General features: G+C 36.2%; 1 protein-coding gene across 1 annotated transcript; it reads left to right on the forward strand.

Moving 5' to 3' along the window:
• Positions 1-14,744: 14,744 nt before the first annotated feature.
• On the forward strand, positions 14,745-17,293 carry P2ry10 (P2Y receptor family member 10). The gene has a single exon (XM_059251024.1). The coding sequence runs from the start codon at positions 14,804-14,806 to the stop codon at positions 15,788-15,790; it is 987 nt and encodes a 328-aa protein (XP_059107007.1). The 5' UTR covers positions 14,745-14,803; the 3' UTR covers positions 15,791-17,293.
• The last annotated feature ends 2,601 nt before the right edge of the window (positions 17,294-19,894 follow it).

Genomic DNA, 19,894 nt, shown 5'->3' on the forward strand with positions numbered 1-19,894 from the left:
AGGTTCATTTCCTCTTTCATTTTACTGATTACAGCTTTAAGAGCCCTTTAGAGAGATATAATTCTTTTGAAATTACTCTTCCATCTTCATTTATACTGTTGTTGCCCTAATCCACATTCTTAATACTTCATACTTAAGTTACTAATATATCCTCCAAAAGAATTTTCATCCTCCAGTTTTGCCTTCTAAGTAATCTTTTAGGGAGTTATATAGGCAAATATTGTTGGATGAGAATCTCACCTCTCCTATTCACTTGCTTTTCCATCTTAAGAAGTTAATTACTTTTCTGCTTCAATTCAGCATTGGATGAGACAGGAAGGATTCAATGAGATGATGAGGACAAATTGTCTACAATGTTATGAATACAAAAAGTATTCATAAATAATTTTCATTCCCCTGCCTTGGTTCTGTTTAAAACCTATGTCATAGCTTCCTAAATCTAATTACTTGCATGCTCTAAGAGTTTGTTTGCATGTATCTATTGAAAAATATCACCCTGTTTCTCAACATGGCCTGTGCTTCAGAAAAGTTTTATACTCAATATCCCTCAAATACAGGCAAGTCTACTTTCCACTTGTGTACTTGATAATAATTTTTCTTTCCTAGAATTACTTGCCCATTTCCTTCTGATTAAATTTGCTATACTTCAGCAATGCTGAAATTTTGCTATATTTGCTTACATTCAATACATTTGTGCTTGTATTTCAGTATGTTAATATAATCACAGTTTTCAAACATTTTTTGAGATTATAATATAATTGCATAATTTTCTCTTTCTCTTTCCTCCCTCCAAAGGTTCCCATACATATGTATACATATGAACAATTAAAGAAATAGAGTTCAGAGGCCATGAATTTGAGAGAGAGCAAAGGTTGTCACGTGGAAGGGGTTAGAGAGAGAAAAGGGAAAGGGACAAATTATGTGTTCATATTTTAATTTTAAAAATAATAATAAATAAAAATTCAAGTTAAACAGAAAACAACTTAGCTACCTACCATAACTTTATATAAAGAAATAGTTCTCATGCATTCACTAATTTATTTTGCTACATTTAAAATCTTCTAGAAACACATGTTCTGCTCTTTGGAAAGCATAACTTAGTGTAAATTGGTCTATTGAGCATCCAGGACTTACATACTTTCCCAAACACATTCATGCTATTGTCAATTAATAATCTTATCTCCCACACAATTTAATAGCAAATTATATACTATGCTATGCTTTTTAGTTATTTTTATGAATGATTAACCTGTCATAACCTGACTCTTGGATAACCAAAGTTATATTTTATGCTTCTGAATCCCATCACCTTCACTCAGAATTGCGAAAAGCTGGTCATTATTATAGTTCATTAAGTATTTGTTGGTTAATTAATTTTAAAATAGTTCACAGTGATATTCTATGGATATAGAGACAGAAATCAGAGGTCTTAAAATGATTTATCCAAAACAGTTTGTGTTGACTGGTTCTAATACAAAAATATTTGAAGTCACAATTCACCTTGTGTTGTATTTTTTACTTATTACTTGAGAAAATATTGATGTTAGTTTTAGGATGTGTACTATGGTATGTAACTACAAACTACAAATAAATGTAAAATAACATAGAAGGTTAGGCAAAGACATAAAAATTGTGTCACAAAAATCATTAATCTAAAATGACACATTGTAAAAAGATTTCTTCCATTCACTACCAATAGAGTTAAAACTGGCCCCACATTTTTCAGTAAACTATGAAAAAAAAGACTACACATATCCTTAATAATTCAATCATAATGGTTGCTTAAGACAAATGGAGTTTTCCTAATCCTAATTTCAGGTAGATTCTCCTAGAAAGTAAATAAGAAGGTATTGATTAATATCCTCAATCATAGCTATTATTACTCATCAAATGCTACTTTTTCTGAAACACTAAATTGTAAGATTTCTCCAGCCTAGGAAATACATGAAACAGTAAGCAAGAAAAAAAGAAGCATATAGGTTGATGGGTAAGATGAAACAACTACACTAAATTTAGACTATTATGGCTGAGATATTGACACCCCAACTACCAACTGCACTCAGCAACTAGAAAACTTCAATATGAATCTTAGATAGAAAAGATTGTTAAGTTATCAAGCTCTTTTTGTTTCTCCACAGCTTTGTTTTTTCTAGATGACCTACAGATGTACTGGATTTAAATTGTTTTTGCCTAAACTGGGTCACTAACTTCTGATCTGTTCTTCCCCTTGTTAGAGCCAGTGACAGGTGAGGCTACTGAATACAAGAGAGAGCTGAGGTAAGTAGCCAGGATTTCTTCTAGCAACATTTAGAAGTTGTATGGGAAATGAATGTGGTATGTGGGGACACTGGTCACTTGTCAGGAAAGGGTTTCTTTCTCCCTCTAGCCTAGGCTTCAGCTTCTAACTTCAACAGGTCTGGAACTATGTTTTTTTTTTCACAGAAGGATAATAACCTAGAAAACTGGCTCACACTGCTCAAATTCACAAGGGACAAATTTGTATCATGACGCCAATTTAATAATTTATAGTAAAGAAGAGAACTGCCAAATGGACTGAGATGTGTGTTGGCCTGTCAGCTTAGTCTCTTTTCAGTAGGGATGCCAAGTCAAAAAACTAAATTAACAACAGATTGGAGCTGGATAAATCTATGAAATCAGAATTAAGAAGAGGACTGCAAGGTCAAGCTTGTTTCATTTACATAGTTCAGCCAGGAAGAATACCCCATCCCTTTGCCAGTCCTCACAAGTCATGGTCCTATCATCAATCAGGCCAGGCTTTTAGTTTCCAAAGTTAAATCCATTGCTTTTCCATCGCTTGATGCCCCTGTGATTTTTATTGGACATCCCTGAGTCCTGGGCCTAGCTCCACCTAAGTTAGACTCTAACGGTTTTGATTTTATAAGATGTGTTCGTTGCAAAATGAGCTGCTGCAGATCCAGGTTGCCCTCCTACAAAAATATGGCCTTCAATTTCCTACTTTAATCAGTCTTATCTGTGAATCAAAACGCTACACTTTGACCTAGCCCACAAGTATTATTGTTTTTCTTCTTTACTATGGTTATTACCCAGAAAGTTCTTTGCAGCTCTGGGCTGCAAATTCTGAGTGTGGCTCTTTTACATGCCTGTAGAGGTTTGTACTACTTTGTAAACCTTGTTTTTCAGAATTATTCTGAAACTTAGCTGAAAGTTTTGTTTCTAAGTGTGTGGTATTTACTTGCGTATTTCTGAAGATCCCATAGACACTGTGCATAATCATCAGACTCATTACACTCATATACACAGACTCATTGCAGACTCTGCAATCAGTAGTGCTTTTCATTGATTTACATGTGCATCCTTTGGGCATTTATTTATTCACCCTTCTCCTCAGTTTTCATTCAAACAACATTCTTGAAAATGCTTTGTTTAGAACACAGAAATAATCTGAATCTAGACTTTGCTCTCAGTATAGTACAGCTTTCAGTATAGTAAAGGTGCAATAAATACACAAAACAAACTACATATTAAAATGTGAACTGATGTATTGAGATGAGGAGAATCTAGATTTAGTGGAAAGTTTAAACAAAGATAGTCCTGTTGTTATTTTTCACATTTTTTTTGAAGTTTCCTCAGCCTGTGCCTCCTGGGATTGAAAGAGCAGTAGCTTTCCAGTTCTTAGGTAAACTTCTTCATATTTGGCTTAGAAATCTTATCTTGACACAAAACCTACTGGAATATAGTAAGAAAAACATCTGGGTTGTGGTGGAAGGAAATAAGGTGGGTAACAGTTAAGAAGGCAAGGATGTATTTGTTGTTTGTTCAGCACCAATGAAATAAAGAAGAAATCAAACTTGACTAGCGTCATCTGCTAAAGGGACTTACCTTCATTCTGTGCAAGTAAGGTTTCTGTGGTGAGACATCAATGTGCTCAACTTCCTCTTTCAACACTAATTTTTCAGTTATCAGCAGGATATGTGCGTGCTGCCCAGAGTTGTGCTTTTCTACTCCCATCTCCTTGCAAAGATACAAGAGTGCTTATCCCGGCTCAGCATCAGGGTAAGTTTTAGTCCAGCACCTGTAAGTTTGTTTTTCCACTTGGGGGGACTGGTGGAGACAGGAAGATCAGGACAGGGACAGATGTGAAGCCAGTGTTTTGAATGAAATGGTCTCTGGTTTCTCATCTCAGGATTCTTACAGGAGAAACAAATGTGATTGCCTTTGAGTCTAGCCAGAGTTCAAAGTGAAGTTAAATGCTGACAGCCTCTACTGTTACAACAGTATATAACTCACTGCTTGCTAAAGGGGCTTTCTATAGAGTGGGCAAGGAATGGTGTATGACATAAAAGGTAAGTACAGTGTTGTATTGAGTCTCATTTGGAACAATTCAACATATTTAGCCGAAAATGAGGATATGAACTTCTGCTGTATATAATTTATCTAGTTACATAGGATCTATATATATATATATATATATATATATATATATATATATATATATATATATATATATATATATATAGGCTCCTAATGGTAAACTTAGCTTGGATAGATACTGAGACAAGTAGTATATTCTTCTAGGATAAAAGAAGAATGACAAATGACATGTTTCAGAACTAAAAAGCCTGTCCAGATATAAATCACTCATAATATAGTCAGTTAGTGAGATGAAATCACTTAAGACTGTTCAGATAATTAGTGGCAGAACTACAGCTAGGGACTCAGCCTTAAAACTAATGTTATTTCCCTCTAGAAGACTGTGACTTTCAGAAATATTATAAATCTACCTATGGCCCTTTTGATTTTCATATTGGAAAAATAATATATCAGATGATTTTAGAGTTTATTCAGAGGTATTCCTTGATTCTCTAAGAGGAAATTGTTGTCCTAACTTCAGTCCTTCTAGACAGCAGAGTCCAAATGCAGGACATTTGTCTTTTCAGTGATTGCTCTTAGGAGTGGAGCTAGCACTAGTGAATCAAAAGCAAGCTATCTAGGGGGTCCTTCAAGACAGATTGTGTGCTTAGATGATTCCAGAAGTAGTTTAGGTACAATGATAATGACTTTGCCCTGGTTTCTTAGGGACATGACAGTCTCAATTCTTTGAATTCTCAAATGAGGATATTTTTATTTTGCTTGTATAAATAGATGCAGAGAGTCATTGTTATTTCTATTGGGGAATTTCTGCAACTAAAATATGGTACACAGCTAGGTGATATGCAGATATACCTAGGATGCTGATTGTCTAAACTATACTGATAATCAAGTCATAGATTTAAGACACTTGCTTTTCGTAATGGTTCCTGTTGAATACAGTCCTTTCTTTGGTCAAACACAGTTCTTTTTAGGGCCTAACTGATAAGTTGTTTAGTTCAAATAATATGGACTACTAAATCCTAGTAGTGGAGAAGCAAAGAACTCCAAGTGACTGAGCACATTTTTTTGAGAAGTTTGGGGTGGTTCTTGGTGGCTATCTGTGTTTGAGATAAGTGAGTTGGCATCTCATGAAGCCCTGTGTCATGGTTCTAAAACAGAACATAGAAATGTTTGCTGTGAAACCATGCTATGGACAATTTTTCATCATCAGGGCAATGGTTGGTTGGGCAGAGAGTTCTACATTTTATTTTATTTTTTAATTATTTACTTATGTTTATTTTTTGTGTAAATTGTTGTTTTGCTTGCACATATATCTGTGTGAGGGTATTGGATCCCCTGGAACTGAAGTCACAGACACTAGTGAGCTGCCATGTGGGTGCTGGGAATTGAACCTGGGTCCTCTGGAAGAGCAGTCAGTGCTCTTACTCACTGTCATCTCTCCAGCCCCTCTACATTTTATTTTGATTAAATAATCCAAAAATTTCACTTATGGTTCAGATTAGGATTTTAAAGCAATTGTTTCCTTCATGAAACATTAAAAAAATTTAATGTAGGGTTGCTGTTGATTATAGGAACCAAATCTTAGACGCAGATCAATCTACCCCATTGCACTGATACTTTCCAACTATTGTGTATGCAGTCACTAAGAAGAATGTGGAGAGATGTACTTATAGCAGTTTTATTAGAGGTACAGTGATTTTGTTTCTTCACCTGTATCTAGTTCTTTCTCTTTTTAAATTTCTTTTCCTCCAAGACGACAAGCCTATAGACTACCCGCACTATCAAGGAAAATAGAAATAATTTTGATAAACATGTCTCTTCAGTTGTGCTGGTTACTTAATGATAAGAGATTAAAAAGAGAAGGAGAACTGAGATGGTGGAGACTCATAGAGCTGGTACTTAGGGAATGAACTGTCACCTTAATCCTAGAACTGAATTTCCATACTTTGAGTCCAGAGCTTAACAACTTCAGGGAAATGGAATTACTTATTTGAGTGCTAATATCTCCAACTTTCAGTTAAATTATATTCTATGATATAATCATTTGTAATATATCATTCAATAATGATTTTACACACACACACACACACACACACACACACACACACACACACACACAAAATGCTCTAAGTATATTCAGGGGTAGTGGCTGCATAAGGACCAGGCAGGACTAGGGTTAGGGGTAGTGACCATACAGACAAACTAAGTTAGAGCTAGAAAAGAGTTAAAGATCATTGAGTTCAATTGTCTTATTTTAATAATAAAGAAAACAAAAGTGGCAGAAAAGGGTCTTATTTCAGCAACATAAAGAATTGTTATTCGACTAGTAGAATCCATGTCTCTTTGATCCAAATCTAGTATTTTTAAAAATATGGTCTACTGTTTTGAGTCTTCCCTAACCTACAAGTCTTGCCCAACTCAGCACTCCTGTTATCAAAACTGAAATTAAAATGTCCCAGATTTTCTATCTGCAATCTACTATGATTTGAGTCCAAAAGTAAAACTTCATAAAGATCCTTGATTCTGATATGACACTACCCTGACACCTGGAGGGACTACCCTGACACCTGGTGGGAAGCCATTTGCCATATATCCATAGTGCATGTAGATAAAAGTGCTAGAACTAGATCCAAGAATGGCAGTGTCTTTATCTTTAAGGAGAGTATATTCCATATAAATACCATCTTAAAATATTTTTCTTCCATGCAAGAACTTGTTTGGAAATGGAGAGTTTCATCTTTCTCTAGTTTTATAAAGAATCTTATTACAAATCAAATCGCAATACCTCTTGGACTTTTGGAAAGAAACTTAATCCTGCTGAGAGTTAATTTCCTGATCGGTGAAAGTTATGATAAAAACCTCTAAATTCCTACAAGATTGATTGATATACATAAGAATAGCATTGAGTAACTGATAGAAAACATAGGGAATTGGATTTAGTGTTTTACTATGAGTTAAGGACAAAACCTGAGTCATAATTATATAGGCATGCATGAGTTGTCTCTTTGTGAAAACTGGACATTAATGTAGTTTGTTAGGAAGGGAAGCTGCTTTTTTGGTACCCATTAAAATCTTGGGCTCAACATTAGTGAATCAGACTCAAAAGCCTGATACAAATATGTATTTTGAAACAAGACTTATTTCTACCAAAATACAATGCTAGATGATCAAATTCAACTTAAGCATGTGAGATTCTGGCTGGAAATAGGAAGCTAGAATTATAGACTTTGAATTTCTTAAGTGTCCTGATTTCTGAAAGTCTGACCTCATTTATCTCAGGAGCAGAGGGCAAACTATGGCTGTTGACTGGGAAAATAGCTCCTGGGATAGAAGCAAGAAGTCACTTAAGTGTTTGCTAACATATGCCTACACTACACACTCTGCCTATATAAACTCCTACTGCTTGTCTAGACCTTTGCTAAATAGACTAAATTGTATATAAAGGCCTAAGATACAGAATCTTCCCATACAGAAAATGCATTTTCTTAGTGAAATCTGTAAATACAGTAAGAGTTTGAAGAAGAGGAAAGCCAAAGTACAGGTGCCAGAAAAAAATAAGGTTTGAAGTAGGCCCCTGAGACAGAGGAAATGATTGACCTCCAAGATGAGATCTAAAGAAAGGTTTTAATCATGGAGAGCATATATATTTGATATATCTTGCACAAGTTAGCATGGCACATTTTAGAGTGGAGTTTAGTGTTTGTGTTGGAGAGAAAAGTCCCTGGAAAAGAGGAATTGATAAACCTTGACAGAGAGTGCAAATTTTAAAGGTACCAGTATAAGAAAGGTAAATTTTGTAACATTTTATAATAAAAATTGTCTTTGACTTTCAGGACCTAACCAATATCTTATCTGGCTTTGACTTAAAATTATAAATTTAATATCTTACCAAATTTAGAGCTTTTTCTTTATCACCTCAACTGCTGTAGTAGTCAGGAGGAACAGTTCTGTTGTTGACTTGGTCTTTTGTGGTTTGAGTACTGAATATAGACCGTTCCATACATTGCGGGCAAGCCTGAACTGTTGATCAACCTACTTACACCAAAATGACTTGGACTTCTTGTGGATCATCTTTCCAAACTAATTTCCACACTGTTGGTAGAGGGATCACTCTGAACTTCAAGTAAAATTATATCAAAATTCTTACCAGAATATTTCAAGGATTCTATCTTCCCCTCAAATGCCCTTAAAACTTTTCATGGTGTGGTACCATCTGCCTCAATCATCTTTCCCTTAAACTAGCTTCTCCTATTCCATACTTTTCACAATCTTATCCTATCCACCAGCTTGGGTAGATGGCTATTATCTCATTTTCATACCTTGGGAATTATGAATATTATTCATTCTCACTAAATCCCCTTCAAGTCCTTTCTTCTCTTACATCATGCTTACCCTCAAAACTGATTATTGAAATTGCCTTATTGTTTATGTTTCCATTATAGATCTCTTCTATCCAGGCTTTCTTCTCTTTATACAGAAATACCTTCAGTACATCTTTCATGGCATGTTTTTAAAATTTATTATGGTGAATTACTCTATGTTCTCTCCCACATGACTACAAACTTCATTTTTAAAGATTTATTTATTGTTTTTTTGCACATGCATGTCTGTGTATCATATGCATTCCGGGTACATGTAGAGATCAGAAGAAGAACATTAGATCCCCTGGAATGGAAGTAATGTATGATTGTTAGCCTCCATGTGGGTACTGGGAATCGAACTCAGGATCTCTGCAAGAGCAAGTGCTCCTAACCATTGAGCCTTCTCTCCAGTCCAATGACGCAAAATTCCTGAGGGTATCAGCCAAGTAAATTCTTCTCCAGAATTTATTATTCAACTCCTATATCCTCAGTAATTAGCATATATAAATACAATATATACATAAAGAAATATATGCTTGCTAGATTAAATTGCAAATTAATTCCCAGATGAATGTCATTAATAATAATTAGTGCATACCAGCATGCTTATGGAAGTCTTTGTTGAAAAGATAGAAATAGAACCTCAGTTTTGAAAGGTTGCCACAATATAATAGAATAGTCAACAATTCAGGCAAACTAAGTTTAACTTTCTGCAGTTACAGCCTCAATTTTTCTCCCCAACCCTGTCCTTATAGAGACCAATATGGCACAAGTACCATCTTCCCTCAGTTAAGATACTGTGTATTACAGAATTTTCATAGAACCAGGGTAACATGGCACACAGATCAGTAAGAGGCCTACATACCTGATTTCTGATTCTAGTTCTAGCATAAAATAACCTTACGACCTTGAACAAAGCACTAATTTTTTTTTAATACATCAGCTAAACCTATGGTACTTACCTGACAGGGATAAAGAGTCCTTGTCACCATGCCCTTCACCGAGTCATGTGATACACTAATTTTATTGATAGTTTAGATAGATTCGTTTTTTCATGATTTCTTTAAAAGAGTCCTCTAATGAGCTTTATAGGGATAAAATTTGTGAAGTTTCTGTGTTTTACACAAATGTATCACAGGATTCATAGAATTGGATTCTGCCATAGTCCTCAAAAGTCCATCGGGGGAAAAGTTAAATAAATAAGATCATTTCCCTTTTATACTTTCTAAGTGTCAAGAACTTCGGGATCTGCAGATCTAGTCTCCTCACTGCCATTCAGAGTCTAAGTGCAGAGAAGAAGCCATTTGCTAATAAAATGAGGCAGATATACTTATCTGTGATACCTTTATAATGTTCAATGACAATTAATAAAATAAAAGTATAAGAAACCATGAGAAGCATTTTACAAGGACTGCCTTTTTCTTGAGATCCTGCTGACAGTGGATAGTCTGAGACCTTGGGATATACTGACTTTTACTAAAGGATGTATGTGACCACCTATGATTTCTAAATTGTTTTGTTTCCTCTTCTTCTAAGCCTCTACAACCATGACTTTCCTGAGCAGGAAAGGGTACATAAGGGGCAGTCTAATAATCCAAATGAGAAGACAGGTTTTAGGGAAACAGCAGGTAACAGAAGTGTACTAGCTGATACCTCAAGGTTTTCATTTTTGCAAAATGCACGGAGATGGGACCTTTGAACGAATCACATACAAATTCTTTGAATGCTTAGTAGCTACATAGCGATGAACAAAACATCTTTTTTTATGGCACAAATGAAGTTAATAACAGTGAACTATGTGGTGAATAAATGATTAAGTGAGCCTTTACATTTCCTGTGTTGATGCTATAAAGATTAAGAATAAAGAACATGTAATGGTAAATAGGATTACCTTGAAAGATCAACTGGTGAAAGCTTTGCTAAGTTGCAAACCAAGACTAGCTAGATGTATAAAGACATGGGGGGGCATTCTACAGGAGGAGCAACAGATGCAAAAAGAGAAGCACACCTTCAGGAATGAATCATGAATTTCACATCTCTTCATGAGACAGGAACCAAAAATATATCTAGGTTAAAGGAGAGCAATGTTGGCAACTTAAGTAAGAAAAACTACCCAGAAATAGAGAGAGCAAAAGACAATGAGAGATTCAGGGCTGGAGAGGCACAGAAAAAGCTAGAGAAACTGCCGTGATAGAGAAGAGTAGTAAGGACAGCCAAGGAGGGAACACATTCGAACACTCGACATTTTCATCTTAGTAGATTTTTAGATTGCTTTTATTTCTTAAATTTCAGAGTGATACAATTTCTTCAGAACAAGCTAAGTATTCCTGTTCCAAGGTATTATATTTCTTTTGAACCAAAAAAATGAGTTCCCCATGTCTGCCAGCATGGAGATTTTACACTTAATTTTCACTGAGGAGATTGAGGGAAAACTCTTCCTATTTACTCCTCTGTTTGGAGAAGAGAAGAAATTCGGTAACCAGGTCATGAGAATCACTAAATTTGTGGCTAATTGTGAATTTCTGAATTGAATATGTGCCAGAATCGGAGGCACAGAAACCCGTGAGCTCCGTTGTTTAACTCAGAAATGTGGTGAGAACTTGCTGTTAGGAAGTGGACCAACTGCACCAGTGAAGCAAAAACAAAGGGCCACGTTTGTTAAGTGCAAAAGCGGAAGTGGGACTCGACTGGGCGTGAGCTGTTCTGAGTTCTTGAAATTGTGTGCTGGTAGCTTCCTTTGCTCTCTGACAGCCTCTGCATGGGTACCTGGTGGTAACAGAAGCAATGCCAATGTTGAAGTCAGAGTGGTTATTGGGAAGGATTTATTTTTACTTATTTCACCATGGCAGAGGGCTTTCACCATGGTGGATGGAAAACAGAAACACAGCTCATCACTAGTGAACCACCACATTGTTAAGTTAGGCCTCACCTCCTAAAATTTCTGGAGCACCACCAGCTGAGAACCAATCAGGAGCATTTCCTATTGAATCTGTGAAATGGTGGATAAGCTAGCTACATTTTAAAGTCACACCTAGTTACAGGGAGGCAAGTAAAAAATTGAAAATACCTTAAGACTTGGAACAACCCTGTAAAATGGTGGATTAGCTTTGTTACCTCTGTGGTGGTTTGAATGAGAATGGCCACCCCTACTTAGTCACAAAGTGTGAAAGTGTTTGGGAAGGAGTTGTTGGAGTAGGTGTGACCTTGTTGGAGGTGGTGTGTCACTGGAAGTGAGCTTTAAGATTTCAAAAGCCTATGCCAGACCCAATTTCCCTCTCTCTCCCTCCTCCTCTCCCTCCTCCCCTCCCAACTGGTTACTTGTGGATCAGGATGTAAGACTCTCAGCTACTGCTCCAATTCCATGCTTGTCTATTTCCCATTATGATGACCATTTACTAAGCCCCTAAAACTGTAAGCAAGCCTCCAATTCTCCAATTAAATGATTTCTTTTATAAGAGTTGCCTTAGTAATGGTGTCCCTTCACAGAAATAGAACACTAACAAAACCTCTAAATTCACTAAATCACTCTGAACATCAGTCTCCCCATCTGTACTACTACTACTACTAATTTATAATAATAATAATAATAATAATAATAATAATAATAATCAATAACAGTAGTTTATACACATAAATTAGATAAAACATATGGCTACTTTTTTGCTGATTTTGATGTACATCTTTGATGGTTGAAATATGACTTTGTCCCTTTCACCCTTGAATTCCTTTCTACTCTAAGTCATTCATACACACACAGGATGACTACATTACTCTTTATTACACATCACAGATGATAGACCACCCAGATTTATATGTGAAAAAGAGGTAGCATTGAAAGTACTTGAATTATTTTCTGTCTGTGAAATCATCACTTAGGGTTCTGTTGTTTTATTCCATCTTCGTGTATTGCAATGGAACTGAAAATGGTATCAGATGTCATTCCTTCACAAATAAAGAGAACTTAAAACTACATCATTCCATTGTAGTAAATATACTCAACAAATAAAAATAAAAATGTAACAAGCTACATTATGTCAAAAACAAGCCCAGGGCATGCTGCTTGATTTCCTTCTTTCCTATGATAATTACTTTAATGAATACAAAATTTAATTTTAAGTTGTTTTCCAAAGGTAGTTCGGATGACCTGTTTTACTGTTGCTAGGGCAATGTTCACTGTGACTGTTGGATAATATGTCCACTGCTGATGTTGTGCTAGTATAGGATTCTTTTAAATTGAAAAATATTGTTTGAGATTATAATATGATTATATCATTTCTCCTTTTACCTTTCCTTCCTTCAACCCCTCCTATGTACCCACCTTACTTTCTCTCAAATTCATGATCTTTCTGTTGTTCGGTGTGTGTGTATTCCTAAATATATAAATATAACTTTCTCAGTCCATGTAATGATACTTGTATATATTTGTTTTCAGGACTAACCATTTGTCATTGGATAATCAATTAGTATTGTTCTTCCCTGAAGGAGGACTATTTCTCCCACTCTCAGAATTCCTTAGTTGCCTATAGTTCTTTGTCTGGTGTTAAGGCCTTATGAGTTTGTCCCCATCCACATTAGTATATCTATTGGTGGTGTATTTTTTCAGCTCATATTTAGGTAGTCATGTTGATGAGACTTCATGGGTATAGATTCTCTGATGTTTCTAAGAGATATAATCTCACAGCAGACTTCCTGTTCCTTTGGCTCTTATAATCTTTTCACCCTGTTTCTCAATAATCTCTGAGCCTTAGGAGCAGGAGTTGTATTGTAGATGTATCCCTTAGGATTGGGTCCACAACTCTATGTTTTTGTTGGTTGTGCTTTTAACAGTCTCTGTCTATTGCAAAGAGAGGTTCCCTTTACTCTATAGGTGGAATGAATATTTAAAATGTAGTTAGGGATTATGCTGGCTTAGTGAAATGTCAGCTATAGGTTCTCCTCTAAGATTTGTGACTTCACTAGCCTGGGGTTAATTGACTAGGTTTCCAGTACCAGGCAAGATTTCCTTCTTGTTGAATGGGCCTTAAGTCCAAGTCAGAGAGCTGTTGGTTACTGGCAATGTGTGCATGTCAGTATTGCACCCTTGGGATTGTCATGTCATGCTGGTTGTTGCTGGGATTCATAGGCATCATAGCAATCAGTTGCTCTCTTCCTTTGGAAGTTTGCACGGTGCCTTTTGGTACCATGAAAACTAGTCCTGAAGGAGAAGGGTTCAGATCAGATACAGCTCATGTTCTCTAGGTCCTGTGTCCAGAGTGCATGGTGCCTTCAGCAATGTGGACTTACCTTCCCACTCTGTTAAGCAAGGACAACAGCAATACTCTTATGTTTTGGAAGTCTATTGGACAATCCCGACCAACAACCTCAAAAGAGGCTTCTCATGACTGGCATTGGAGTTTTGCTAGATAGTCTATGGCTCTTGGGGGTAGTATTTTCAACCTGGATAGGAACATTTCATTTAAAGTATATATGTATATGTATACAGCTTACAGTAATAATGGTATAGGATTCTTCAGAGAGGGAGACTTGAACATTATACTTTCAAGATTACAATAAGGAAGTAATCATAGTTTAATATCTAAAATCAAACAGTATTGAAGTGTTTCATGTAAACTGAGAATGGAATACAAGCCCAGAGAGATAGGCCAACTTCAAGAGGACCCCAGAGTAGCAAGGTGATAAAATAATGAGAACATTATATTCTCAGATTCTCCAAAGTCAGCCATATCAGTGGCAATGCAAACTCAAGGATGCAAGGCCATTTTTTAGTGCTGGAGAACCAAGTTAAGGAATATATTAATCACCACAATGTCTCTGCTATGGTAAGAACAATATAATAAACATATCAAGGTGCTTTTCCATTACTTCTTAACCGATTTACTGTGCGATGTTGGGTCAGTGGTGCATCATCTCTGAGCCTCCACTTACATATCTGTGAGTTGTCTCTAATTGGAATATTCTATATCTCAATGTAAAAGAGAGCCCTAAATATGCACTAAAAGTATTATTTAACCACTGTGCTTTTTAATTTTTGTTTTGACAGGAACCATAATTCCACAATTTACCTTGATGACCATATTGAGATATTCAAGATGGGCAGCAATAGTACCGGCACTGCTGAGAGTAATTGCAATGTTACACATCCGACATTTCAGTACTCTCTGTATGCAACCACCTATATCTTCATATTCATCCCTGGTATCTTGGCTAACAGTGCAGCCCTGTGGATTCTGTGCCGCTTCATCAGCAAGAAGAATAAGGCCATCATTTTCATGATCAACCTCTCAGTGGCGGATCTCGCTCACGTCCTGTCCTTACCTCTCCGGATTTACTATTACATCAACCATCACTGGCCCTTCCAGAGGGCCCTTTGCCTGCTCTGCTTCTATCTGAAATATCTCAACATGTATGCCAGCATTTTTTTCTTGACATGCATCAGCCTTCAGCGGTGCTTCTTTCTCCTGAAGCCATTCAGAGCCAGAAACTGGAAGCGTAGGTACGACATGGGCATCAGTGCTGCCGTCTGGGTCATTGTGGGGACTGCCTGTTTGCCATTTCCCATCCTGAGAAGTGCTGGCTTAGCCAACAACAGTGAATCCTGCTTTGCTGATCTTGGGTACAAACAGATGAACGCAGTGGTTATGGTCACCATGGTTACAATTGCAGAGCTGGCTGGATTTGTGATTCCAGTGATCACCATCGCATGCTGTACCTGGAAAACAACTATATCCTTGAAACAGCCACCGATTGCTTTTCAAGGGATTAGTGAGAGGAAGAAAGCACTGCGGATGGTTTTCATGTGTGCTGCTGTCTTTGTTATTTGCTTCACTCCTTATCACATTAACTTCATTTTTTACACCATGGTAAAGGAAAGCATCATTACTAGTTGTCCCATTGTCAAAAGTACACTGTACTTCCATCCTTTTTGCTTGTGCCTTGCAAGTCTCTGCTGCCTTTTGGACCCAATTCTTTATTATTTCATGGCTTCCGAGTTTCGTGACCAACTATCGCGCCATAGCAGCTCCGTTACCCGTTCTCGTCTCATGAGCAAGGAGAGTGGCTCATCCATGGTTAGTTAAAATGAAATAATTCTTCAGTTATTATTATCTTTACCTTTGCTGTTTGAACTGTTCCAAAGGTAGGAATTGCCTGGCAAAAAAATTTCTTTAATTGAACATTGGAAATAGCAGAAATAAATTTTATTGTGTGATGGTTGTAGTCTCAGGATTGTGCCTCCACAGATGATGGAGGTACAACGTGAAAAAATGTGGGAGAAGAAATGAAAAGGGGATCCATCTGCTTCTAATTTAAACTTCATGGCATTTTATTAGTTAAAAGTCCCAGATCAAGTTTTTACAGATGTTTCCAACCAGAAATTGAATGTGTGTATTTAAAATTGTCTTCTGTAAATAGAAAAGTATTGAGATGCAAGATACAGATTAATCTTTACAGAAAAGTAAATGTCTTCCATGGAATAATTTTATTTCTGAGTGGAGTAAAAATTTCAACTCTTTCTAAGACATAAAACACGGATGAAGTGACACAAAAATCAAAGCATTCAGTCAACACTGGAAGCCTGCTACTGAATTAAGGGCATGAAAAGCTACTCCTTGAACATTTATAGATGGCTATCATTTTCTGAGCTGGTACTTTCCTATGTATTTTTATAATATCATCTTACTTTCTAATAGAAGTGACAAAAATGTGGAAATGCAAATACAAAGGCCTAAGTGTAATATCAGAGAGATTAATTATCTTGCCTTAGGATTAACAGTTAAGTGTACATGGCATATGATTATTTTATTTATTCCCTCTGCTTATATTTTTATATGTATTAAGTCAATATTAAGTTTGAGTTGAATGCTGGAGATACAAACTGAAGATAAGAACAGGAGATAAAGATCATTTGAACACAATTTTCTTAGACTCATGGAAAAAGCCATAGGTTTGAAATTAGCATGATTCTGACTACAGAGTCCTCTATGAAAAATATATTGTCCTAATACTATAAGGATCTGCATAATCTTGATGAGAAGTCCAACAGTTTATTATTTCAAAGCCAGTTTTATTGCTTAATGCAAGCCATGCAAATCTCATAAATAGAAAACTATAAAAACTGAGCCACATTTTAGGAAATGTAGGTGCCTTTTTAAAAATTCACCCATTTTTAATTCTTAAATATTACTACATGTTACCAAGCAAAATCTCAAGGTGTTTTCAGATATCATAACTCACAGAATTGCATTAGAAAGAGAGAAATATTATCACATTGTGAATAAATATGACAGGAATATGTGAACTTGTTTTATTTTTTCTGAACATTATGGATATTAGCTTAAGTATTCTTGTAGAGGATTTAAATATATGGAACTCCTCAGCTTCTCAGATTGACAATTCACTGGTATTTTAGGTTTGAAATTTACATATACAGTTGGTGTACATGCAAAAGAAGGAAGTGGTAGTTCTTATAATATGCTTTTGTGTAGACTAACTAAGGAAGAGGAAGGGACCACCAAAAGGAGGAATTAAAAAGAACATTTCTTGGTTTCTTGGGCATGCGATAGTTCTGTAATTATAAAGTAATAAAGTGTTTTTTTTTTTAAATTTGGAACTACGTGTGTTTTATTAACCTGAGTCTGTAGACACTGCTTACAGAGAGGGTTTTCAATGTGTTTGGGATTAACGGTAGCATCATCACAATCACTGTATCTACTATCTCAGTCTGAAGAGATGACTTTTCAAGAAATTCACTTGGAACCACATATCCTGCTATAGTCTTTGTGGAGAAAAGAAAAATCAGCTCTCATAGTTTGCATTTTGTATGTCTCCTTGCAAGTGTTTGGGAGAACAGTAGTGCTTTCTGCACAGTGAGTTGAATAGCATATAAGTTAAACTACATAGCTTCCATTTTGGCCTTCATTGAAAAGGAATTTTTGGACCTTTTTTTTTCAGTTGTGAATAATGTGATCATAGAGAAAAAATGAGGATGTCTAAGCAAGCAATGGTTGGTTTTAAATTTCAAAGGCTGGGCAACCTCACATAATGTCAAGGAGGAAGGTGATGGTGATTGTAATGACGAGACTATTTTACCTGAGGAGCCTGAAACCCAAAACAAGATGCTCATATATTCAACTTTCCAAGTTCAAATAAAAAGCAATTAGCAAGGTTATTTTAAGGCATTAGAGTGTACAGTAACTATGATAGTTACAATTATGTTTTTCAGAGAGATGTGAGGTCAGAAGAAGGGTACAGCAAGCCATACAGCCTAGAATTGGCCCTTCAAAAACTCAATTCTAGCTATAACTGCCTTATAGTATCCCCAAATCTCTGTCAGATAACTTAAAATCCACTTACAAACCACATTGAATTCTATAATACTGACTACTTCTGATAGTTTTTGAAAAAATTCAAAAATATTATAACTCATAACTATTTATATATATTTAAATGCTGTTTCTATACAATTAAGGTATGCTGTTTACTTTTTTTTAGGAGAAAGGGATTTTATTTGTTTGGAGCATTGTTTACTTTTATTTTCTTTATGGAATAATAAATGCTACAAAAGCATACAGGTATAATATTTTTCACTTCAGTATGTAAGAACAACATTTTTGTCAATGTCCTCCTATACCAATGTTGAAAAAAAGTAACTAACACAGAATATTATAGTTTAGTTAGAAATTATAAAAGGAGTAATTAATAAGTTTTAAAATTAAAGGTTTAGAATAAGGAGGCCTCAAATGCCAGGGATAGGATTTGGAATTTTAAGTGATGGAGTGACACAAGGTTGATAACTAGAACTGTGGAAGTATAAACAAGGATTGGAACCACCACACCTGGCAAGTGTTCATATTTTAAAAGTAATTTTGATTTTATTCGAAAAGCCACACAATTAGAATGTTATACTTTTGTTGCAGCTTCTTTACAAAATCATTAAAGTTCTTCTTCTTCATTCTGTCTTTCATTAGAAAACAAACAGGCTTCTAAGGGATTATAATAAAGTAAAGCAAGATAAAACAAAAACTAACACATTGAAATAGGAAAAAACAAATGAATAGAAGGGGAAAAGCCACCCAAAAGGCACAAGAAACAGTTATAGAAGCAGAGACCCACTTGTTAGCACACTCGATCATAAGTTTTCTGCACCCTGAAGGCTTCTCCACAGTCACAACAAACCGAATCAGATTGAATTGGAAAAGCCCAGGTTTAATGGTTAAAACATTCCCCGGCAATTCCCGGCCTTAGAGAGGAGATGGGGATGCGAGACTGGAAGAACCGCTTATCTGTTTTCAGGATGCCCCTTATATACCCTGTGGTCTTGAGCCTCTCTGAGGGAGGAGCTGTTTTGGCAGACTTTGACGGGGCGGGTTTAGGGAAAGAGATGGGGAGGGAAGTTGATGTGGATCTTCCACTAGACTCCCTCCAAACACTCAGAAATCCCATAAAACACAAAACTTGAAGCCACAACATATGAGCAAAGGACCAGCAGGACAAAAAGAGAGTAAAAACTATAAATTAAATTAAACAAAAATAAAAATAAAATAAAATTAGAAATGAAAGGAAAAATCGCTGACATGGCATTATGGGACAAGGAACTTTTGAGGATACTGTTGAGTTCATTTTCTGTTGGCCATCTATTGCTGGGCATGCAGCCTACCCTTAAGAGAAGTTTGTGCCGGGCGGTGGTGGCACACGCCTTTAATCCCAGCACTCGGGAGGCAGAGCCAGGCGGATCTTTGTGAGTTCGAGGCCAGCCTGGTCTACAGAGCGAGATCCAGGAAAGGAGCAAAGCTACACAGAGAAACCCTGTCTCGAAAAACAAAAAAACAAAAAAACAAACAAACAAAAAAAAAAGAGAAGTTTGCATCCCCTGGGAGACTCCCTTGTAGGAAACAAAATTTTTGTTTGCAAGTGGTTATCAATTGGAGATTGCTCCTGGGTTAGGGAAAGAGGCATGTGTCCACTCTTTAAGCTCTAGGACCCCATCTTATGAAGACCTATACAGGCCCAGTGCATGCTGCCTTGGTCTCTGAGAGTTCATTTGTGCATGATCATGTTTATTTAGAGGACCTTGTTTTCATGGTGATCTCCTTCCCTTCTGGATCTTACACTATTTCTGCCTCCTCCTCTGCAGGGTTTCCTGAGCTCTGAGGGGAGGTAATTGACAGAGATGTCCTACTTAG

The sequence above is a fragment of the Peromyscus eremicus genome, chromosome X (assembly GCF_949786415.1).
Source record: "Peromyscus eremicus chromosome X, PerEre_H2_v1, whole genome shotgun sequence".
In the NCBI taxonomy this organism is placed as follows: Eukaryota; Metazoa; Chordata; class Mammalia; order Rodentia; family Cricetidae; genus Peromyscus; species Peromyscus eremicus.